Genomic DNA, 25,239 nt, shown 5'->3' on the forward strand with positions numbered 1-25,239 from the left:
ATGAAATTACAAATCCAACTTAACATTACATAATAATTTCTATTTTTTCCAATGCATTTCCCCAGATTAGTAATGAGATTTAGGTAAACTCTTACCCTTAAAAGAAGCTCGTCCCAACTTTGTAATGTGAAAACTATATTGGAACTCTTCTTCAGACCCATGAATAGTGTCTTTTTGTAGAAGTCCTTTTTCTGTCAAAATAGTATCTTTTTGTAGGAGTCCTTTTTCTGTCAAGTATCTAAGTGATTCGACAGTTATTTCCCAGAGACTTCTTTCTTTCAACAAAATCTTCTGCTGAACACCAAAAAATGTACCACTCATAAAGTGATATATGTCACCAAGATTTGTTGCAATCTGAAACAATTCAGGACATCATTAGACCATCTTCCCTAATTCAAGGCAACATTCTGAATGAATAATTAATCAAGATGATGACTCATTTCCATACCACAAATCTATTTAAATAAAAAACTATTATAAAATCTACATAGTTGCATAAAGGTAATTTTATAACAACATTTTAAAATCACAAGAAAAAAACAATTTAAGGGAGAAGACAGTTATCATATTCATACTGAAAACATCTACACATTTCTCATTCAAAAACCCATTAGGTTTTTGAATAATTTTTCACAATACCTCCAAAGCTGTGCTCTCTGTTTACTCCTCAATTATCACTAATTCCCACTCAGTCTCCTTCAGAAATCCTTCCTCCACCCCTTTCCAGCCACATGTGAAAACATTCTTTAGCTTTAAAAATTGTATTAAAAAAACAAACAAACATGGAAAACAAAACTGAAAGCCTCCACTAAAACAGGATCAGGCAATACTTTCCCTGACATATTACCTAAAAATAGATAACAGTTTTTTACTGCTTTTTGTCTCTATCATTCCCATCTCCTTTTCCTGTTCTTTTGCTGCCTTTTTTTCTCCCCACTTACTCACTATTTAAAACTTATAATGGCAATCATAAGTAATACTTAACTCACTACTTGGTATTCAGATGTAGAGCTGTCTCTGAATTAGAATAATTTATATTAGCCAATTTCAATGAAATCAGCAAGTTATACTAAAATATAGTCAATCAATAAGCATATTTCTCTCTCTCACAACTCTGATGATATTGCAACTGGAAAACTTAACTAGTAGTTTCATATTAAACCATTATAAGCGATAACAGAAAATAATACGGAGCACAGACATTTCCTATTGTTTCTCCTTTTAATAAAAATCATTCTTAATATAGTATTCATTCAGGCCAAATTGTACTTTTAAGATACTCACTTTGTAGATTATCAACATACTTAGTTTCTATATTGTGTTTTGGTTGGCCGATTACAGTTAACCATGGGAGTAAACAAATAAACAAAACCCTTTACTTGATCCTTCTGGCTACCAACAGGTTATCTTTCTAGCCCTCTATGAAAACTTTTAGACATAGTGGTTTAAACCCACTGGTATAGCCTCTGCTTCTGGCTTCTCAAAGCTGGGTTCTTCACTGTTGCCCCAACCTTCAAGTTCAGCCATGACCAACTCCAAAGTCAACCCATTCATTAATTAAAGTGTTTACCAAGTGCCAACCACATGCCAGGCACTGTGCTAGCCACGGGGATTCAGTGATAAATGAGAATAAATGTGGATCCTGCTGTCACAGGGCTTATATTCCACTGGGGTAAAGTTACTAGCCAAATAATGGCACTAACAAGAATACAACTACAGACTGATAGGTGCTATTAAAGGAAAGAAATGTGTTTCTACAAAGCATACAACAGACTGACTGGACTCAGTGGCAAAGGAAGGCTTCCCCGAGGAAGTGGTGGTGAAGTGAAAGTCTGACCGTTAAGTGGGAGTGGGTGAGGGTGAAACTGGAGATGGGGAGGTAAGAAGGGCAAGTCCCAGGCTTACGGAACACTGCAGTAGGAGCAAGTACAGAATGTTTGAGAAATGTCATAGAAGGCCAGCATGTCTGGAGTACAGAGTATACGAAGGCTGGTGAGAGATGAGGACGAAGAGACAGGCAGAGGCCAGATCTACCACAGTAGACCATGATAAGGAACTTGGGCTCAATCCTAACAGCAACGGGAAACAACCAGTGACAAAGTTTAAGCAGAAGGGGGTGACACATTCGGATTTCACATTTTGCGAAGATCAGTCTATTGAAGAATTACTTGGAGGGGAAGAATTGAAGAATTACTTGGAGGGGATGTGGAAGGCAGGGCAGACAGGGTGAATGCAGAGACCAGCTGGGAGACCGTCACAGTGATCCAGGCAAGACCGCGGTAGCATGCACCACGGTGTGCAAGCAGCCTACGTAACCTGCCTTTTTGCCTTGGATTCTTTTCTTGTGAAAGCACAGTTATATTACTTTATTCACAGGTATGCAAAGATCAGAGATAAAACATATCAAGTGTCTAGCAGAGCGTCTGAAACATAGTTGTGAGAAACAATAATTGGAGGCTCCCTGTATCCCATGGCCCAACAACTGTTATGATCTCTTATTAAGTCCTGGAGTTTCCATCTCTTCCACCAAACCCTGGACCTAGTCTCTCTCCAGGGATGCCCACCTCTACCTCCTGTCTCCTGACCTCACACTACCCTTCTTGCCTCTCACCCCTATCCCACCTGGTTGTTCCTATCCAGAGGACTTGACTTCTGCTTCAGTTCTAACTCTAAAGATTTTCCCACTTCTCCACCCGGTCTGTAATTCTGGCCTCCTTCCACAGCTACAGCCCTGTTGTGAAGCCCTACCTCAAGGAGTAGGAGGAACCCTGATGGCCTGTCCTCCTCAGGACGGGGCCCAGTAGCCTCCTATGGGCAGGCTTGAAACAACAGCTGCCTATAGGCTAATCTCCTGAGCCGACTCTGCCTGGACTTCTTCCTGCTGTACTTCAATTGTTAAAACAGAATACAACGGTTGCATTGCCAGGCCCATAAAACCAGACCTTTGTGGCCAAGTCAGCTCCCCCAGGGTTCCTGTACCTGAGGGCACTGAAGTCCCAATTCCCTCCTAATTCCACTGCCTGTTGTGGAGTCCTCACTCATGACATACACATATTTGTCAGATGTATAAATATTTTCCCCCTGCCTTTTCATTTGTTAAGCAGGGTCTTTTGAAGAGAATTTTAAAATTATGATGAAGCCTATTAAATTGATTTTTTTCTTTCATGGTTTATGGTTTTTGTTTCCCACGTAAGAAATCTTTGCCTACCCCAAGGTAACAAAAATTTTTCTCCTAGATTTTCTTCTAGAAGTTTTATTTTAGCTTTTAGGTCTAGGTCTATGATCCATTTTGAGTTAATTTTTTTGGACAGTGTGAGGTAAGAGTTGGGGTTAATTTGTTTGTGGTTGTTCCATATGGATATCTAGTTGTTCCAGCACCATTTATTGAAAAAAAAAAATCCTTTCTCCATTTAAATACCTTGGCACCTTTGTTGAAAATGAATTGATCATATATGGTTCTAATTCTGGACTTACTGATCTATTGGTCTATATGTCAATCTTTGCACCAATATCACACTGTCTTTATTATTGAAGCTTTACAGTAAGTCTTGAAGTCAAGTTCTTTTACAAAACTATTTTTGGCTATTCTATTCCTTTGCATTTCCAAATAAATTCTAGTATCAGTCTGAAATTTCTACAAAAAAAACCTGTTGAGATTTTGATTAGGATTGCACTGAATTTATAGGCCAATTTGGGAAGAAGTAACATCTGGACAAAAGTGAGTGTTCCAATTCATGAACATGCTATCTCTCTCCATTTATTTAGGTCTTCTTTAATTTCTCTCAGCAGTGTTTTATGGTTTTCAGTGTATAGGTCTGACACATATTAGTTAAATTTATCCCTAAGTATTTCATGTTTTTTTTGAATTTATTGTAAATGGAATTGTTTTTCCAATTATTTGCAGTGAGTATACAGAAATATAATTGAGTTTTGTACATTGACCTTGTATCCTGTGACACCACTAATTACACTCTAGTTTCTTTGTACATTCCTTTGGATTTTTCTTGAACTCAATGCCATCAGCAAATAAGATAGTTTTACTTCTTCCTTTCTAATCTGTTTGCTTTATTTTTTCTTCCTGTCTTATTGTATTGGCTACAAGTTCTGATATATGTTGATTAGTAGGGTGAGAGCAGATTTCTTTTCCTGATCTTAGGGGAAAAAACATTTAGTTTTTCACCATTAAGTGTGATGTTACCTGTAGTTTTTTTTTTTCTTTTTTAAATAAACAACCTTTATCAGATTGAAGAAGTTCTTTTCTACTCCTAGTATGTTGAGTTTTTATCATGAATGAGTGTTGAGTTCTGTCAAATGGATAATTATCTATACACTGATGAACTTTGAATGTTAAACCAACTTTGCATTATTGGAATAAATTCTGATTGATCATGGTATATTGTTCTTATAATGTATAGCCGTATTATTAGTACTTTGATATGGGTTTTTATATGTATGTTTACGAGAGACATTGGCTTGTAGTTTTCTCTTCTTGTAATATATTTGTCTGGTTTTGGTATCAGCATAATGCTGGTCTCATAAGATAAGATGAGCAGTGTTCCATCTTCCTCTACTTTCTGAAAGAATGTGTGTATGACTGATATTACTTCTCCTTTAAATGTTTGTTAGAACTCACCAGTGAAGTCAGTTGGGCCTAAAGTTTTCTTTGTGGGAAAGTTTTAAATTATAAATTCAATTTCTTTAATAGATATAGGACTATTCAGATTTTGTATTTCTTCAGTCAATTTTGGGAATTGTTTCTTTCAAGAATTTTCCCCACTGGAATTCCCTGGTGGCACAGTGGTTAAGAATCTGCCTGCCAGTGCAGGGGACATGGGTTCAATCCCTGGTTCCGGGAAGATCCCACATGCCACAGAGCAACTAAGCCCATGTACCACAACTACTGAGCCTGTGCTCTAGAGCCCGTGAGCCACAACTACTGAACCCGCGTGCCACAACTACTGAAGTCTGCGTGCCTAGAGCCCGTGCTCCACAAGAGAAGCCACAGCAATGAGAAGCCTGTGCACCTCAATGAAGAGTAGCCCCCACTCGCCGCAACTAGAGAAAGCCCGCACACAGCAATGAAGACCCAACACAGCCAAAAATAAATAAATAAAATAAGTAAATTAAAAAAAAAAAGAATTTCCCCCATTTCATCCAAGTTGTTGAATTCATTTTTCAGTATTCAAGGATACAGCTATTCAAGGGTAATTCCTTACTACCTTTACTATCTCTGGGATATCCAGTGATGACCCTCCTTTCATTCCTGATATTGGTAATTCATGCGTACTCTCTTTTCCTTCTGATCAATTCAATCAATAATCTTACTGATCTTTTCAAAGAACTAGCTTATGGTTTCATTAATTTTTTCTCTTGTTTGTCTATTTTTTGTCATTGATTTCTGCTTTTATCTGTTATCATTTCCTTCCTTCTACTTACTTTGGGGCTTTTTGTTTTGTTTTGTTTTAACTTCCTAAGGTGAAACTTAGATCATTGACTTTGTATCTTCCTTGAATTTTAATAAGCATTTAAAGCTATAAATGTCCCCTTAAGCACTTCTTTAGCTGCCTGCCACTAATTTTGATATATCTGTTTTCATCTTCATTCCATTCAAGATATTTTCTAATTTCCCTTGTGATTTCTACTTTGACTATAAAAGTATGCTATTTAATTTCCAAATATTTGGGTATTTTCCTGATACCTTTCCATTATTTATTTTTTTAAAAAATATTTATTTATTTATTTATTTATTTATTTGGCTGCATCGGGTCTCAGTTGCAGCGCGAGGGCTTAGCTGCCCTGAGGCATGTGGGATCTGAGTTTCCCGACCAGGGATCGAACCCGCGTCCCTTGCACTGGAAGGTGGATTCTTAACCACTGGACCACCAGAGAAGTCCCTACCTTTCTATTACTGATGTATACTATAATTTTGTTATCATTAGATACCATTCTTTATATGATTTCAATCCTTTAAATTTACTGATACTTATTTTATGGCCCAGAATATGGCCTATTTTGATGAGTTTTCAAGTGCCCTTAGTGAATGTTCCACATACACAATGGCATACTGGAAAGAGTACAGGCCAGCAAGGCAGGAAACTGAATTATAATCTCATCTAAACAGAACACACTGAATGACCTTAAACTAATCATGAATTCTCTGTTACCTTATTCAATATATAAATGTAATAAGACTCAATGATCTTCATGATCTCTTTCCCTTCTTTATTAATTCCTTGGCAACCCTCCAACTGCAGGTCTTTATTACATTATACATGGATTACTACAGTTGCTTCCAAACTAGCCTTGCAATACTTCTGCATACTATTATTCCCATTTTACAGATAAGGCAACTGAGTGAGGTTTAAGAGAGAGTTAGTAATTTACACAGGATAACAAGAGACAGAGCTGTGACCCAGACACAGATATGTGTGATATCAGAGCCCTTGCTCGAAATGACCACAGAACACTTTGACTATTTCTCCACTGATAAGTGACTGTGTCACAACTCTTGAGTCTACTATTTAAGCACTCTCTCTTGTCTTCCCCAATCTACAGCACACACTCTGGCCCAACTTTTTCCACCCAACTTTCTACTCTTTGGTATCTTCAGCCCTCCTCTACAGCTATAATATCTGTCTACTGACTGTTACCCCACATCATCTTAAAGTTTCTCATCTTTCATTCTATTTTAAGTACCTGGAATGGCTCATTCCTTCCCTCTGCTTATCTAAAACCTCTATCTCCTTCAATACCCAGCATTAATTCCTTTTCTTTCTTGTAGCCTTTCACTCTTGTAAATGGCCAGGGGATACTGCAATATTACACCATTCATCTGCAAGGTAATCAAAACCTGTCTCATGATATCTTTTATTTGTCAATTAAATTTTGGATTTTCACTTAAACCATTCAGGTTGCTGAAGAGAGACTGCATGATAGGTTAAGAACATTGGTTTTGTAGTTAGAGAAAGCTGAATTCAAACCCTGGCTTTGCCACTTTGGGGCTGAGTGATTTGGGCACAGAGTTAAAATTTACTTAAGGATAACCCTAAAAAAGAGGTTTAGCTCAAGAGATATCCTAAAAAAGGGAGCTAATTTCTAATCTTAGGAAAAAAAGAGTGTTTTCCCATCATGCCCCACCCAACTTTTTTTTTTTTTTTTAATTTTCTGCCTGATAAAGGCTATACTGATCTGAAAAATGTTTATGGTCACAGGACTACAATGAACCTTATTCTTAACAATGGCAGAGATGCTGGATTATCCCACATCAGGACCCATGTCTTTAGAGCTCCTTCTATCCTCCATAGTATCCACCAAAGTTTCTTACTTGTAATGGATGCCCAGTTACGATTTGTTGATTTTTCACATTCTTCAGGATTAAAAATACACATATAAATCCAGACTCAGATTTATCATGTCACAGACTGTTCTTTTCCACATTAGATTAGAAGTTAACATTTTTTTCATACTTTGTAGTTTTCAAAACTTTTTAACTTCCATTATCTCAGGTAATAGCAATAAGATATAAAAATATTAAAAAATACCTTCAAACCAATCAAAGAGAGAAACAAAGTTTGGATTCCCTTGGTGAATTCTTGAACAAGTTGGCTGTAACAGTTTTCCAATGGTCTGCTTATTAACTCCAATACCTACAAGAGTTAAAGCGTTATTATAAAAAATAAATTTATGTTTTGCGTTATTATAAAAAATAAATGGTGTTCCATATAAATTTTATATTTTGCGTAGATTGTGTGGAGGCTGGGGGAGATAAAAAACATAAAGACAAAAAAATAAGAATTTAGCAAGTGTTCTCATGAAAATGGAAGAAGATAAATAAGGAAAATACTTTTCATTGTTTGCCTGAAATACAAAAGTATTCGAACTACTCTTTCTAATTCTTAATCATGGGGGAGAAGGAAACATTATTTAAAGGAATATTAATAATTAATTTTTAAAAGACAGTCTCATAAAAGGGCTAGACCAAAGTCCAAGAAAAGACAACAAAATGACCAACCATCCACCAGATTATTACCTGTTGCTTGTCTTTTTCTTGCAATATAAGGATACTCTCCCCAGTAGAATCTATTCCAGCACGGCCAGCCCTGCCAATCATCTGTTTATATTGATTCCTCTTTAAAAATTCTTTAGCAACATAGGGGGCTCTTAAAATAACTCTATGGAATTGATAAAATTAATTAAAAGTGGTACTCCATCTATAGCAATAGCATCTATTTTTTAAAGTCTTCATTATATTTATGTGATATTAAATTTAGTAACATATTAACTCAAAATAATAAGCAACTACTGTTTACCAAGAATCTATGATGTCCTAGGCTCTTTATGTACATTATTTGTAATCTTACAAAACTCTTGGTGATAATATTCTTACTTACTTATTTACAAAGAAGCTAACTAAAGCACATATATACATGTTAAGTTGTTTAGCGAAACTCACAAAATTAGTAATTACCAGAACCATAACTTGAACTTAAGTCTGCTTAGCTGTAAAACTTATGGTCAATCCACTAGAGCAATAATCTCAAAATAGTTTTGATTTGATACTCCATAAATGAAAAATCTGACCATGGACCACCGATACGTGCATATTCATTTATGAGCTTACAATATTGTCAACATAAAATTGTAGATTTCAACTGATTTTGACCTACAAACATGGTGATTTCAATCCTGTTCACGTATACAGAAGTTTGTAGCCAGCTTTCCTATTCAAAGGTGAGAGAAAACCTGTCATTTACCTAAAATAATCAGCCTACCTCTTTATTTATAAATCTCAATGGACAGACAAGATTACCAAATACATGAAGAAAACTAATGACATAAAAGAAAAACAATGAGAACATACAGAAAAAATGTCTGACAGAAGCAGATAATACGCAGAACAGAAAAGAACTTTAAAAAATTCTAATTAGTATCCACAGAAAATTCTAAAGGGTATTGTATTCACACTATGAGAGCAGACGGTTATAAAGAAAGGACAATAAAAGAGAGTTCTTAGAAATTAAAAAAAATTAATTAATTTAAACAATTTAATAGAACAACTGGATAATGAATGAAACATAGTTAATGGAATACATTTAAAAACTGATTTTGTTATATAGAAAGTAAAGGTGAAGAAATCACATAGCTCATATAGATTGAAAAATGTGTAAGAAAAATTAAGAGATGAAAACTCAATTTAAGAGGGTTTAACTGTCTAACTGAAGTTACAAAAGCAGAGAACAGAGATAACAGAAGAAAAGAAATAATAAAATAACTGAAAAAAAATTACTCTAAGATCAAGAAAGGCATAAAACTTTAGATTGAAAGCACGTACCAAAGGGCTAAGCCCTATGAATAAGAAGTAGCTAAACTGGGAGACTTAGGATTGCAGAATTAGATTTCTCAGTTTCTTGAGTTTCAAACCTTGGCTTTGAAACTCATTTGTTGGCCGTGAAGTTGGGTAAGTTACTTCATTATTCAGTGCCTCAGTCTTCCCTTCTATAAAATGTGGATAATAAAATACAACCTTCCTCACAGAGCTGTTGTGAGGATCTATTAAGTCAATGCATGTAAAGCTGTTATGACATGAGTGAGGGCGTGTAATAGCTGTAATTATTATTATACACTATGACGAAATGTTAAGGTTAAAGAGAAAAGTCTAAAAGCTTCTGGAAAGGGAAAAACAGCAAGCCTATGCAAAAACAAAAATGACCAACACTCGCTCCTAAAAGACATGGAAGAGTACTACAAGGGCACCAAAGAAAAAAAACTGAACCTAGAATTCTGTTCCTAGCAAGGTGTTCAAGTGTGAGGCTAAAATAAAGACATCTTCAGCTACGCAAAGATTCAAAAATTTTTACTCCCAATGCAGCATTTAAAAAATAATCACCCAAGGATGGCAAAATAAAAAATGGATCATAGAAGGAAGATGTGAGACACAAGAGGCAGTGGTAGACAAAAAAAAAAAAAAAAAAAAAAGTATAATTTACAGGTAAGTTTAAATAACTATTGATTATAAGATGAAAGAAAATTTAAAATCTAGAACTATAATTCCAGGCAACTGCAACAATACATGAGGCGGTGTAGAAAAATACACAAATGCTAAGACTCCTGTTATGTTCAGCAGAGGATATAGTTATTAATTCTAAAATGATAGAAAAACACAGTTGCGTTTTTTAAGTTCTACAACTGTTAAAAAATTTAAGAGTAACCATTGAAATAAGAGAAATAGGATACATAACTTCCTTTTTTATTTCAACAACTGTCTGAAAAACCAGAAAACTTAACCAGTGACAGAGTTTGAAAATAAAAGAAAAGAAAAAAATATACTTGGCAAAAAATGTAGTCCCAGTATTCAAAATAAAATCACTAAATGAGGAAAACAAGGATGTATTCTGTTCATAAAAGGTATAATTCAGCAATAAGGTATTTGCAGTAAACCTTTATATACCTAGTTTTGAAATACAAAGCAAGAACTTTTAAAAATGTAAAAAGGAGAAGTTGACAACTCCATAATTACAGTGGGAGACTCTGAAATTGACAAATCAAAGAATCACAAAGAAAAAGGAGGAGCTGATGACTAATAACTGTTACATATTGAGCTATAGGAAGCTACATACCTGGGCTTCCCTGGTGGCGCAGTGGTTGAGAGTCTGCCTGCCAATGCAGGGGACACGGGTTCGAGCCCTGGTCTGGGAGGATCCCACATGCCACGGAGCAACTAGGCCCGTGAACCACAACTACTGAGCCTGCGCGTCTGGAGCCTGTGCTCCGCAACAAGACAGGCCGCGACAGCGAGAGGCCCGCGCACCGCGATGAAGAGTGGCCTCTGCTCGCCGCAATTAGAGAAAGCCCTCACACAGAAACGAAGACCCAACACAGCCAAAAATAAATAAATAAATAAATAAATAAATAAATAAATTAAAAAAAAAAAAAAAGAAACTACAAATCTTATATGTTCTGGTATAATGTTATAAGTAATAATCCTAGTTATTACTTTAAAATGTATATCTCAGAAATAACTAATTTTCTTGTCAACTGCATTATTATGAACTTTCATCAAATCTTTTACCGTGGTCATTTTTAAGTCTTTTGTCATTTACAGACAGTTCTGGGTGTACTCTGATGATTTTGCAAATATGTTCCTATAAAAGGGTTTCATCTTCAAGAAATTCATGGAAAAGACTCTGACAAGTACAGGTTTCTGGTAACTGACTGTACTGCTGAACTGAATGAATAAGCATTTTCAGAACTCTGATGAAAAACTGATGAACTCATAAAAGTGCTAACAAAAGATCAAGATGAAAAAAAACAATTAATTACATGGGACTGAGTGAACTGATGAGGATGAGTATAATTTTTGTGACTTTCTGTCTGAATTAAAAAAAAAAAAAAAATCCCACAAGGACTCAGAGGCAAAGAATATACAAATCAATTTTCACTGCATAGTAAAGGAGCTGTTACAGTGGAGGATTACTGGACTGAATGTCAATATTATGACATAGTATGAGTGTGTTTCATGTTTGGTAATTGCAATCATTGTTGCTTTTGCTGTGGTCATCCATGTACAATGCTTGGTGTCAGTCTATTTATCTCTTGTAAAAATAAAATACAGTGTTTGTGTGTGAAAAAAAAAAAAATACTATACATAAAATAGATGACCAACGGGGACCTACTGTATAGCACGGGGAACTCTCTCAGTATTCTGTGGTGACCTGTATGGGAAAAGAATCTTAAAAAGAATGAATATATGTATATTATGACTGAATCATTTTGCCGTACACCTGAAACTAACACAACATTGTAAATCAACTATACTCCAATACATTTTTTAATTAAAAAAATTTTTTTTAAATATATGCAAAAAAAATAAAATAAAATAAAACTGAGTTAATGATAGAGAAAATAAAAACCACATCATAGGACTGTCAAAAGAATTAAGCGAGATAGCATATACAGTGCTTGGCACAGAGTGTAATAAGTAGTGGTTTTATTATGGTGATGGATTTTATGGGTTCCCCAAATGTCAACCCCAAGAGAACCCAAGAATGGCCTATCTTAAGTGACTATCTTTGATTCTAATATTAATGACATTCTAAAATATTGACTGTCATAGGGCCAGTAATAAATATAGTACCAAAAATTCAAAAAAAAAAAAAAAAAGAAAATACATATTTTTTTAAATCTCATGGATGATTTATAAAAACTGACCATTTATTTGTAAAAGTGTCACAAATGACAAAGAGTGGAAATCAATTATACTGGTAATAACCAAAAAGATAATCAAGGCCCTACTCTTTAAAAAAAGATACTAGACTCAAAAGTCTTTATGGATGAGTTCTCTAAAGTTTCAAGGAAATCTCTGTTAAATAAACTCTTTCAGATCATAAACAATGGTCAAAAGCTTGCCAACTGTTTCTACACAACCAGGATAATAAACCATGACATCAAAACCAGATAGGGAGAATAACAAAGAAAGAAGGAATTCTAACAGCAAGAAATCTACCAGTGTTATTTTTCATTAAAATATTAAAGTAAATAAACCAAACAATCAACTGAGCAAATGCTGAAAAACACATTTGATAAATTCTCACCCACTACTGAGAAAGAATAAAACAACAAAAAAACTGTTGGCAGGCTAGGAACTGGAAAGTTTTGAGACCGGCCAACAATGACTTATATCTTACCTCCGAGCTGGTAGGTTAACACCTGCTGCTAGGGTGGATGTGCAGGTAAAAAGGCAGAGAACTCCTGCGGAGTAGGCCTCCTCCAAGAGCTTCCTTTCATCACTCGTTAAACCACTATGGTGATAAGCAACTCCAAATGGGATGGTGTGCTTTAAAACAGGACACAGGTTGCCACTGCTGATATTCTTCAAGTTCTTAATCACCTCATGTTTTTCTTTCTCTTTGTGTTTCAGGTATTCCCTGGGAAAAAGATGTTAGACATGAACCCTTGATCTTATAGTGACAAAGTACCTAAAATTTTAATTTCAGTAGGTGCATGTAAACATTCTTTTTTTAAAAGAACATATTACTTTTATTGATATAAATACATAGAATGTTCTTAGAATTTTGATTTGACTTCATTAGCTATTAGGCAGTTTCTCTGAACTTCTTGTGAATCACAGAGCCCTGTGAAAATCTGCTTAAAACTAAGGAAAAAAATATTCACATAAACACAACACTTTGCATATAATTTCAAGGATTCATGAACTTCCTGAAGTTCAATCCTGTACCTCCTATGAATCCATGAACTCCAGGTTTAGACCCCTGCTCTAGATGTTACAATTATTTTTTCACAAGAACATAAATCTTTAGTGAAGATGATTTGTTTTAAGTCATAAATTTTCTTCTCTGAAGATGAAAACATATACTATTAAATCATATGAATTATATGTAAAACACTGTCTAAACTCTAGCATTTTAGAAGCCTCAGTAATATCCTCCAATGTCTCCTTACCTAGAAGCACCTATTATTTTAAATTCCCTTCTAGAAAAGAAAAAAAGGAAAGAAAGACTAAGTACAACTAACTACTAACTGACTACAAAGCAACAACTTCTGAATACCAGTAGCAAACAAATATAATCCAAGATATAAATATAATACACACAGCCCTATGTTGTTTTAGCATGCTTCATGGAAAGCATAGAGAGCTCTGGCTGGTGCTAACTGCACAAGGACAGTAATTTCACACGAAGCTGGGAAATGGGAGGCCAGGAGACAATGAAGAATTGGGAAGAAAGTGGTCAAGAGTCATCAGTGCAAGAACTAGAAGTGGCCGCTGAGTAGGGAGCAGAGACTTTATGTTATACGTTCCAGCCAGTGTTTGAGGTCCTGAAAGGGACAAATCCTTCTCAAGGAATTAAGACTTATGGATAATCACCCCATAATTTTAGAGAAGGGAGACATTATTTGTAACTGACCAGATAAGACATAATTACATGGACAAGGGTTTTGTGGGAGAAGTTGAGATGTGAGCTGGGCCTTGAAGAACAGGTGTTAGAGAGGCAGCAATGAGGGGGCAGGAAAGTGCAGTGTTGGCAGAGGGTAAAGCACGATTGTAGGCATGGAAATGGGAAGTTCAAGAATAAACAAAGAAGACAAGTAGTTCAGTCTGGATGAAGTGCAGGGTGGATAAAGAAAGGAAGAAATAAGGACAGAAAAGTAAGTTGAGTCATTATCTTAGCGTGAATTCTAGGCTAAGAAGCACTGTGGTATCATTTTCAGGGACATTTTTAGGGAAAGTGGTATGACCAGAGCTCTGGCAGTTGTCAGTAAATAGTGTTTAAAAGACATCCTTAACTTAGAAGTCAAAGGTGGTAATAGCTATAAAAAAGATAATTTTCCTTGAGATTGAGACAATCACTTGGGAAAAAATCTGCTTCAGTCTTTGCACTTAGACATACAAACATATTCTAGGTGATTTTACTATACCTGTTTCACATGAAATTTATGATTAGAAGGCAAATCATTAAGACATAGGCTGATATTCCAGGACTCTCATGAAATTATGTTTTAAGGACAATACTGAGATCAGAAACCATTTAGCCCCAGATTTTACTTTATCTACATGTAAACTACAGAATAATATAAAAAAGTATGCTCTAAACATGACATTTTAGTCAACAGCCACCAAAAAAGGGGGCTAAGCTATACTCAGAACATTCACCTTACGAAAGCAGCAAGTAATATGGAAAATGTATCTTAGAGGACGTTTTCCTTCAGAAAGAGTTTAAGAAAGTATCAAGGGTCTATAATAATTCATTAACTAAGGGTTCTGGAGAACCAAATTTTTAAGTAATTCAATATTAAACATCAACATTTATGACCCAAATAAACTGTTATCACCAAAAAGCAAAATAAGTCAAGGATATAACTTGACTAATAATAAACCTCACATCTCCCAGTCAAAAGTTTGTCTCTAAATTTCCCCATCACTTAGTCAGTGCTACACTACCTTATTCTAAGAAACAACTGATTTACTGAGAATATCTCAATGATAATTTAATCTCCTTAGGTTTTTATAATCTACATCATCACTGTAAAGGCAGACTCTTGTTACTGAAATGGGAAACTCCTGAACTTTACCCCGAACATCTGCATCTCTGTGCTAGTCCATGAATTTAACTCTATATTAGATCAATCCATGATGACAGCAGGATTGGGAGGGGAGGCGGAGGATGGCTAGATTAGAATCCATAGTACTGGTCTGTGAACAGTGATATAGCACTGGCTCAGGGGCCAAAAAGAAGTCTGAAAAATATGATAAAACTACACATGGGACAAAAAGGTACAGAAAAAACTAAACTGTTCATACTTAAGTTCATTTTATACTTATCTCTACGACATAACAGAACCAACATTAAAATTTTATAGTATAAAATTACAAACTAACACATTTCTTAATTATTTAGGAAATTCAATTCAAATGTCCACACAACCTAAGTGTGAAGTTTACTAAGAAAACAAAGGCAACAGTACTTAATTAAAAAGAAAGGTAAGCTGAAGATATGATTTCATCCATGCAGTGATCAGTGATTTGTCCTCTGATCATGTAGGCCAGCGGTTGACCTTGGCTGCATGTTGGACTCTGCCTGGGAGCCTTACAAAATAATGGTGCCTGGGTCCCACTCCCATATATTCTGATTTGTCTTGGATGTAGCTTGGGCACTGAAATTTTAAAAAGGCCCCAAGACGATTCACTGTGCAGCCAAGCCATTATATTAGTCAGCATTCTCTAACATGTAGAATTTTTCTCTGGCCATTTCACATATGTGAATTTCACAGTGCAACTTTCTTCAAGGTCAGGGCCTTTAGAATCTATTATAACAACTTAGTATAATTATTCTGCAAGAAGTAATTAGTGCTTGTTGAATAAACAGAACATACAGCATGTAAATCATAATAAAAATAAAACGGAATATTTTTAAAAGAGTAACATACTTGCTTAAAATTTTGCATATCATTGCTGCTACGTTTTCACAGTTCTTCTTAGTGGGACAAAAAACCAAGCAGGAATAATTGGGAATAACTTCTGTCACCAATGCTACCAAGTGATCAGGATCCATCTTTTTCAGAGTATCAGAATACTGCACAACAAGATTTAGGAACAAGGCAGTTAGCAACCGTGAAAGCCTTTCATTTTACCAGTGTAAAAGGTAAGTAAAAAGGTACGCTTTGAAAGGTAAGTAAACCAACCATAGGTTTGAACTTCTCATTTAAAATATGATCACTTAAAAGAAAAGATACAACCTATATTAAACAGCAAAATGTTAAGTCCCACTTTTCTCTTGGGTTATTAGGGTTTCGTTAGGTGTATTTAGTTTTAAATAAAGGAAGTGAAAATAGTTAATGTTATTAATAACCCCACTGCACGCCCATCTCCACTGAAGCAGAAAAAGTCCACAGAGAGAAACACAGATTGATCCTAATAATAGTCAAAGAACTGCATAAATAAGCTAAACCTCCTGCTTTTACTAACAGTTTTCAAAAACACAGATTCAATCATACTACAGGACATATTTTCAGAAATAAAAAATATATTTATCAAGCAGATGCAAAGAACTCAAAGAACGTGAAGAAAAATGTAAAGTTATTTAAAATCTCCTCACTTCCTTCGACTTTACTGAAAACTAATTAAGATACAGATTTAGAATAATATACCTTTACAGAATTCTAAAACTGTTGTAAAATCCCTTTCTTCCCCTTTTAATGTTCTTCACATAAATCACAGAACATTAACATAGTATACATTAACATTTTCATACACCAGTATCTGAGCTATACAGCCCACAAATATTTCTTCTTGTTTTGCTGTTGTTGCTGAATGAATAAACATTTATGAGAGAGGTCTCCAAACTTTCTTGGTTCCTGGAGCCCCAAGGTCAAAAGAAATAACTAACAGTTCTGATTGTTAGGTAGTTATGTCCAAACAACTTAATAAGTATGTATTTCCTCACAAATTAGTAGCCATCTAAATAAATAATACACATCAATTGAATAAAAAATTTTTTTATTTCATTCTTAAATAGCCATCAGAGCCCACTAACAGGATGTGCACACACTGGGCCCTGCAGTCTTTCAAACCTTAGAAATCCTCATTTCCTGTCCCACATTGATTTTCACATGGTATTTGCTAACAGTAAGTGCAAAAACAACCCCCAACTTCACAAAGGTACAATAGCGTAGAAAGGAATGTAGTGTGATCTAATGTTGACATTGGAAACTGCCTATCTTGAACCACACCACACTGTTTGTGTGGTGTCCAAGAGTTGTCAAGCATCAGTTGTTTCTCTGAAACAACTAAACTACCCCATGGTACCCATGCAACTCTTTTGTGGTGCCCCAGGGAAGCTGGGCACAAAGTCTGGGAACCTCACCTTCAGGGATTATCAAGGTTACCTTATAGTTAAGGAGACGTGAAAAAGTCATGCCATTCTCAGCTTTGCTGTCAACCTCATATATTGCGTCCTTTATTTTCAGATACTCTTTTAATTCAACCTCGAATTAAAAGGACATTTACAATTAATATCATATGTAAATTCCTTTTTCCAGAGTATCAAATTTTGTAAAATGTTGTAAAAAGGAAAGATATACAAAAATTTTAGCTTTTCTAAGGTATGTAGAATGCTTCAACTTAAAAGTTATTTCTTTCCCATCTAAGTTTATTTTTCCCTTTAAATCAAAACAGGGATTAATATCCTTGAAGAAATACTTATGAATTGAATAGCCACATATCTAAAAGAAAATCAGATACTTGTGTGTGTCACAAGAGGAAGTATAAATGAGTCAAGTGTTCACACTCTATCTTTTATTAAGGAGTTATTTGTGGTATTCCTCAAGATTTAAAGATGCATTAGTCATCAGTTTTAATCTAAAAATGACCAAATTATTAAGTTAACTATTTGTAGACAAAAAAAGTTTGTAAATACAGCTCATTGAATTTTTAAAAGAACAGCATCTACTTTGACAATTAAGGTCAGAAAATATCTCTTGAAAATTCTCATATTTGGTGTAAATGTAAAAACACTAAATTTCAAATTAAAATTTGGTGATTCTAAAAAAATTATTTTCTGAAAACCTATTTAGACACAGAAACTACAGACAGAGTATATGTACATTATAAGTTACTTTCGAATAACTATGAACTACATTTATTTACTTTCTTCAAGTCTTTTAGGAATGCTGTTATTGGGGAGTTTAAATTTAAATCCATGTGAAGTCTTAACTTATTTAGAAAAAGCATTAAAACTACCAAAGCATAAATATTTGAAAATGTTTTAACTTTTAAGATAAATTTTTTTATGTGCCAATAACCTGAGACATGAATCACTAAATTCTCACTGAATGAAAGAATTTACCTTACAGAATATAAAGTAGAAAAGCAGAATGGGTCTGAAAAATTTCATTCAATAAATATTCATTGAAGGCCCATGGGTCAGGCACTGTTCCAGGTGTTACCCATACAGTACTGACCCAAGCCAAGATCCCTGACCTCTACACACAAACTTGCTACCATTCAGCCATGGTGAGTGGCATTATGTTCCTTCACTACTCTTAGAATTTTTATACAGTACATTTGCTACTTTTCTTTCTAAATAGAAGATGATACATAACAAACCAAACCTTAGGTACATACTGGTCTAAACTGACTCGTGTAATATTCTGCTTGCAGGAACTCTTGTAGGTCTTCAACATTGTTTAATGTCGCACTCATACCAATAATTTGAGTTGTTTCTAAAAAAAAAAAAAAAAAAAACCCAAAGTATTGAGGAAAATGTGTTACTTAGTATTAAGTTCAGCAAACTTTTAGTGTTCTTATTCTTCCTGAGTGATTTGAGAAAGAGGGGGCAGGTAAGAAAAATACCAACACAGTTGACCCTTGAACAACACGAGGGTTAGGGGTACCAACCTGCTTCGCAGTCGAAAATCCATGTGAAACTTATAGTCGGTCCTCCATATCCTCAGTTCTGCATCCCTGGATTCAACCAACCACAGATCATGTGGTACTGTAGTACTTACTATTGAAAAAAATCCACATATAAGTGGACCCATGCAGTTCAAACCTGTGTTGTTCAACGGTCAACTGTATAATACCAGAGTATTAATCTGGCAGATGATATTACTCAGAAGAGAGGTATAAGCTGGTAACACAGATTGGGAGCCATCAAACACAAGAAGCCCCTGAAGTCATGAGTATGGATGAGAATTAGCAAAAATTGTATGAAGCAAGAAACAAGAGAAGAGTCTAGGGTGAATGTATGGTAACACCAATGTACATGATGAATACGCTTAGAAAGCAGTGTCACAAAGGAGAACAAAAGGAGAAACTAAAGAGATTCCTTTCATTTAAATATCTATTAAGTGTAAGGCATTGGTGACAGAAGGACAAATAAGTATACAGCAGTAGCAAAGACGCGTCCATTATGTGCAGGTACTATGCTAGATGCTGTACAAAGACTGACTCATGCTATCTTCACAGCAATTCAGTGAGGAAGGTTCTATTACTATCATCCATTTTTGATGCATAAGGAAAAAAGAGGCACAGTTACTATAACTTGCCCAAGGTCACAGACAAAGTTAAAAGTGAGCCAGGATTTGAATCCAGCTCCAGAGTCTGCCCTTAGCCATTATGCTATGCTATCTCTCAATGCTAACACATGATCAGTCTTACAGACAGATAGTAGGGAAACCAAGACAGAATGATGTTTCAGCATCCAAAGGAAAAATGAATGATAAACAATCAAGTGCTGAAGAGAAATTAAGACAAGGACAGTCAGCGTACACTGGATTTGACAAGTAGATGGTCATTTTTCCCCTCTTCCTCTGCTTTATATTTTTCCATAGAATTTGTCACCATCTGACACACCGTATGTTTTCTTGTTTATCTGCTTATTATCTGTTCACTTTCACTAAAATATAGGTTTGATAAAGGCAGGGCCTGATGCGCAGGTGGTACGCAATAAATATTTTTTTAATAAATGATTATAAAGTGCTACAACCTGACTAAATACCACTGTTATCAAAATTTTAAAAATAATTCTTAAGATTTGACCTTTATGATTAATAATTTTCCGTATATAAACTATTACAATATATAACAACTAATAAGCTATTGCAATAGTATATCAAAAAAAATAGAGAAGATATTTAGAATATTTCATATACATTTAAAGACTATCTGATGTTGTAAAATAGCTCCTTAAAGTGACTATTCATATACAATGTTTTCTTGGTATGATGATCATACTGATGGTGGCAACAGCAGCAAACCCTTATTGTGCTACGTGCTAGGCATGGCTGAATGCGTCCGTTACATGTGTTAACTCATATAATCCTCACAACAATCCCATCTGGTTGGTACCATTATTATCCCCATTTTACAGATGAAGAAAGAGAGGTTGAGTCACATGCCTAAGTACACATAGCTAGTAAGTGGAGGATACTGATAGGGGACATCCTCAAATGTTAACTTCATTTGTCTTCACAATTCTACTCATTCATCCATTCTTCCAACAAAAATTTATAAGCTTACTTTAGACATAAAAAACTAAGGCAGAAAGCTTAAGTACCTTACTCTAGGTTACATAATCTAGCTAGTGATAGAATTAAGTCTTTTATAGGTCTCTTGATTATAAATCAATTAGTGACCACATTTGAAAGAATACTTACTGCTAGTGTAGAGGATTTTTGCTAGAGTCATTTCCAGTATAGCCCCACGGCTTCCTTCACCAATCATGTGCAACTTTGAGATTTAAAAAAAAAGGGGAGAAAAGTAAATCTGCATAGAATACCTATATAAAACAAGCATACATTTGATGAAATGAAGAAGCAATCTTTGCTTTATAACTCAAGCATTTTCGTATGGCAACTAGAGTACACATACTTTATTTCACTGGTATTTTAAGTTAATGAGGTTGTCCCGAGGACAACATTCTGGCATCTGGAATTCATAAGTACTATTATAAAACTGAACATATATACATATATTCATTCTTCATGAAACACTTGACACAAAACTGAATTTAAGACTACCATGCATGGGGGCTTCCCTGGTGGCGCAGTGGTTAAGAATCTGCCTGCCAATGCAGGGGACGCAGGTTCGAGCCCTGGTCCGGGAAGATCCCACATGCCACAAAGCAACTATGCCTGTGCACCACAACTACTGAGCCTGCACTCTAGAGCCCGCGAGCCACAACTACTGAGCCCACATGCCACAACTACTGAAACCCGCGCACCTAGAGCCCGTGCTCCACAACGAGAAGCCACAGAAATGAGAAGCCTGTCCACCACAACGAAGAGTAGCCCCTGCTCGCCGCAACTAGAGAAAGCCCTCGCGCAGCAACGAAGACCCAATGTAGCCAAAAATAAATAAAATAGATACATTAAAGAAATAAAAAATGTTTAAAAAAAAAAAAGATTACCATGCATGAAACGTCTTCATCTGTGTTATCTATATATTAAAATAAATTACTTATTCTCATAAAGGTATTAAGCAGATCCACATAATAATAAATGTTAGTATAATAAAAATGTTGATAAATTAATAAATGTAGTAACCAACCTCATCTACAACAACCAGACCCAGACTGTTAATCCTTTCGGTTTCAATCAAGGAGTTCACCAGACTATGTCCTTTTTCAATAGTGGCAATATATAGTGATTTCTTTTCCCTTCTTTTAATTGGAGGAAATTTTCCTTTGCTTCCAGCATATTCTTCAACAAAGAAACCCAGTTCTATACCAAAAGTTGACAAACCTGAAATCTAGAATATTAGTTTAAAATAAACAAAAAAAATCAGATAAGAATCCTAATTATTAAGTGTTCACAGGGATTTAAAAAATCTAAAATAGTGTTTAATACCAAACAATGGGAACAAGGTCATAGATAATACATACCTATATAAGAAATGTCATAATTAATGTATTAATCTTTGCAAATAAATGCCACTTTTAAACTAGTAAATATAAATTTTAAGTGTCTCCTCTGATGTTAAAAAAAATCAAAATAACTCATTTATTTTGATAAAATAATTGGTTAGTTTCTCCTTGAAAAAGCAGGCTAAGTATCAATACAACATGTAAAATGGAGTTTAATCCACAGGTTTAGAAAAAAATAAAACCCCTTCTGAAACAGGTAATTAGAAGAGATTTTCGGTTAAGTACTCCACACTGCATTTGCACATCCTAAAAATAATAATTCTCCATCATTAATAGAGATACCTTTTCTCAGTCAATAAAAAGTTGTTACATTTATGCTAGTTTTTATATCTGAATGTGGAAATTACATTAGCAAATACCAGTTGTTAAAAAAAAAATCACACCTTTTCTTGAACAATTGCCACATATGGTAGGATCATTAAAACATCTTTTCGCCGGCAAAGCAGTTCTTGCAGCATTAAAATCTCAGCCACGAGGGTTTTTCCACCACTTGTTGGCAAGGAATATATTAAATTTTTTCTTTCTTGCACAGAATTCAATGTTAAGCAAGCATGTTGCCATTCTGTGGAATTGAAAAAAAAAAAAAAGCCTTATTTTCCCCTTCTACAATCTCAAAGTTTTCTAAGAAGAAAAAAATCAAATTTTACCCTGTGTAGCACCTTCTCATAGTGATAAAAAAAAAAAAAGGCTTATTTTCCCCTTCTACAATCACAAGGTTTTCTAAGAAGAAAAAATCAAATCTTACCCTGTGTAGCATCTTCTCATAGTGATAAATGTAACTATATATCAATGTTAATCGTCAAAATCCCCAATGCATGGTGTGCCTTCTAGTTCAGGCCTGGTCAGTGAGGTGGGCAACTAGTCCACCTATTTGCCAGCTGCAGGCTGAGGTCTAAGATTCCACAGGGCAGACAGCGCCTGCTGGACAAGAGATGTCTGTCACCTGGGACATCGGAGGGGCTAACGGGCACTTCAAGGATCTGTGTGAATTCTAAGGCCTTCCTCTTATGCTCTGCAAGGACACTGTGTAAGCTTCCCGTCCTCATTCACCCAAATACCATCTTAGAGAGAAACAGGGCGAGGAGGAATAAAATTTATGAGGTTTTACACAAACTAAGAAAGACTATTCAACCAGCTCTCACAGGGAGCTGAAGTTTGAATGGCCTGAATGCCACCTTAAACTGATTGATGAGACAGTTTAAACCATAAAAGACTAGGATTATTAACTAGGACATCCAGGATTTCTACAGCTTAGCAAGGTGGAATTTATGAAAAGGATCGCATCAGATCCAAAACAATGCGAAAACTAGTATAACTACTCTGTAGGAAAATTTGACAAGGTGGATCATCAAAAGTCTTCATAATATGCATCATTTTTATCCCTAGAAAAATGGGCAAAAGATATGACATTTCACACCAGGGAGAAATGCAAATGGCTAATAAACACATGAAAAGATGCTCTATTGTTACCTATTAGGTTGGCAAAATAAACAAATAAAAAGTGTTAAACAGCTACCAAGAAAAAAGCCCCCCCACACATAAAATCCAGAGTTGACTAGAGTGGACATGAACAGGCATTTTTGTGTATGGTTGATGAAAGCATAAACTGCTACAATCTTTTTGGAAAGCAATCTAGCAGCATCAAAAATAAAACTGCACACTGCCTTTGATCTAGCACTATTGCTTGTAGAACTCTACACCTACAGAAATAAAAGCAAGGGTATATATATATAGGTTATGTGCAAGATGTTCACCATAGCATTGTTTATATATAACAAAGAGCCATCAAGGGGTAATGACTGAATTATTGCACAATCATATGATGTAATTCTCAGCCTGAAATATTTGCAAACGACTATGTATTTTTACTTTATAAGTATCTCAATATTTTACAGCACAGGAAAATATAGCCATTATATTGTAATAACTTTATTTACTTATTTTTTTATCTTTTGGCTGTGCCGTGCTGCATGTGGGATCTTAGTTACCCGACCAGGGATCGAACCTGTGCCCCCTGCAGTGGAAGCATGGAGTCTTAACTACTGGACTGCCAGGGAAGTCCCCTGTAATAACTTTAAATGGAGTATAATCTATAAAAATACTGAATCACTATGTTGTACACCTGAAACTAATATTGTAAATCAACTATGCTTAAATAAAAAATTTTCAAAAATATTTGAATTGAATATTTAATACTTAAATATTAAAATACTTCCGACTAGTATCACCCGCTAGTTATCAAACTGCAGATGTCTGTGTGAAAATACAACTTGACCATATCCACATTTTATCCAACTCAGAGTTTTAAAGTATAAAATGACCAAAATAATGAATATTTAGGAATAACATCTATCTTCACACACTAAAAAAAAAAAAAAATTACATTAACTTAGTTCCCAACATTTCTATAAAACAAATTAAGCATAATTCTACACTTAAGAGGCAAAAATAACAGTATAAGGTTGAAGTTCTCTAGCTCAGTGGCTCTCAAACTTTCCACACATCAGAATAACCTGGAGGACTTACTAAAGCAGATTGCCAGGTCCCACCCCAAGGTTCTGATTCAGGAAGGCTAGGGTGGAGCCTGGGAATGCGCATTTCAACAAATTTCCAGGTGATACTGATGCTGCAGTAGGAACTGCACTTTGAGAAGCACTGCTTTAGCTCAATGAAAAGTAGCACACATATTTATGCTTTAACTTGGTCATCCTTAAGCCAGATTTACAAATAAAGAGATTTAAAAAAGTTATTTACTGGGACTTCCCTGGTGGTCCAGTGGTTAAGAATATGCCTTCCAATGCAGGGAACGCAGGTTCGATCCCTGGTCCGGAACTAAGATTCCACATGCCGCAGGGCAAACTAGGCCCGCGTGCTGCAACTAGAGAGAGGCCCGCACACCACAACGAAAGATCCCGCATGCTGCAACGAAGATCCTGCGTGCCGCAGCTTAAGACCCAATGCAGCCAAAAAAAAGTTATTTACTGAAGTTCTTACCTAGAAGCAATCAATATAATTACTGACAGTCATTACCAACGTCTAATTTGGCATGTCCTTGACACAGAACTGGAAAAACAACTATTATTATTATCCCTTTTTAACAGAGCAGGAACTAAGGCTCAGAGTGCAAAACCTGTGTTTGAGTGACACGGCCAGAATTCATAACTAGGCTGACAAACCCCAGCAGTTGAGAACCTACCAGAGTGTACCAGGCACAGTGCTAGTCACATAAGAAAAAGATGAGTTAGATAGAGCCCTGCCCTCAGGGTACTCATTCTGGCAGGAGATGCAGATTAGACAAAAA

At 35.3% G+C, this 25,239-nt stretch overlaps 1 protein-coding gene across 5 annotated transcripts in view; it reads right to left on the reverse strand.

Annotated features, from left to right (window-relative positions):
* Positions 1–25,239, reverse strand: part of HELQ (helicase, POLQ like) — a 41,569-nt gene that overhangs the window by 13,174 nt on the left and 3,156 nt on the right. For 3 of the 5 annotated variants that reach the window (XM_082464039.1, XM_082464040.1, XM_082464037.1), the window contains exons 3-12: positions 22,322–22,500; positions 21,563–21,763; positions 20,671–20,743; positions 18,638–18,735; positions 17,401–17,499; positions 15,943–16,088; positions 12,684–12,923; positions 8,030–8,171; positions 7,542–7,646; positions 96–354 (exon numbers count right to left, since the gene is read on the reverse strand). In XM_082464039.1, the coding sequence (XP_082320165.1) occupies positions 96–354; positions 7,542–7,646; positions 8,030–8,171; positions 12,684–12,923; positions 15,943–16,088; positions 17,401–17,499; positions 18,638–18,735; positions 20,671–20,743; positions 21,563–21,763; positions 22,322–22,500 (1,542 nt within the window). Of the gene's footprint in view, positions 1–95; positions 355–7,541; positions 7,647–8,029; positions 8,172–12,683; positions 12,924–15,942; positions 16,089–17,400; positions 17,500–18,624; positions 18,736–20,670; positions 20,744–21,562; positions 21,764–22,321; positions 22,501–25,239 lie in introns of those variants that run through there. The other 2 variants (XM_082464038.1, XM_082464041.1) reach the window with 2 other exon arrangements.

Source organism: Balaenoptera physalus (assembly GCF_965194825.1).
Source record: "Balaenoptera physalus genome assembly, chromosome: 5".
Classification (NCBI taxonomy): Eukaryota; Metazoa; Chordata; class Mammalia; order Artiodactyla; family Balaenopteridae; genus Balaenoptera; species Balaenoptera physalus.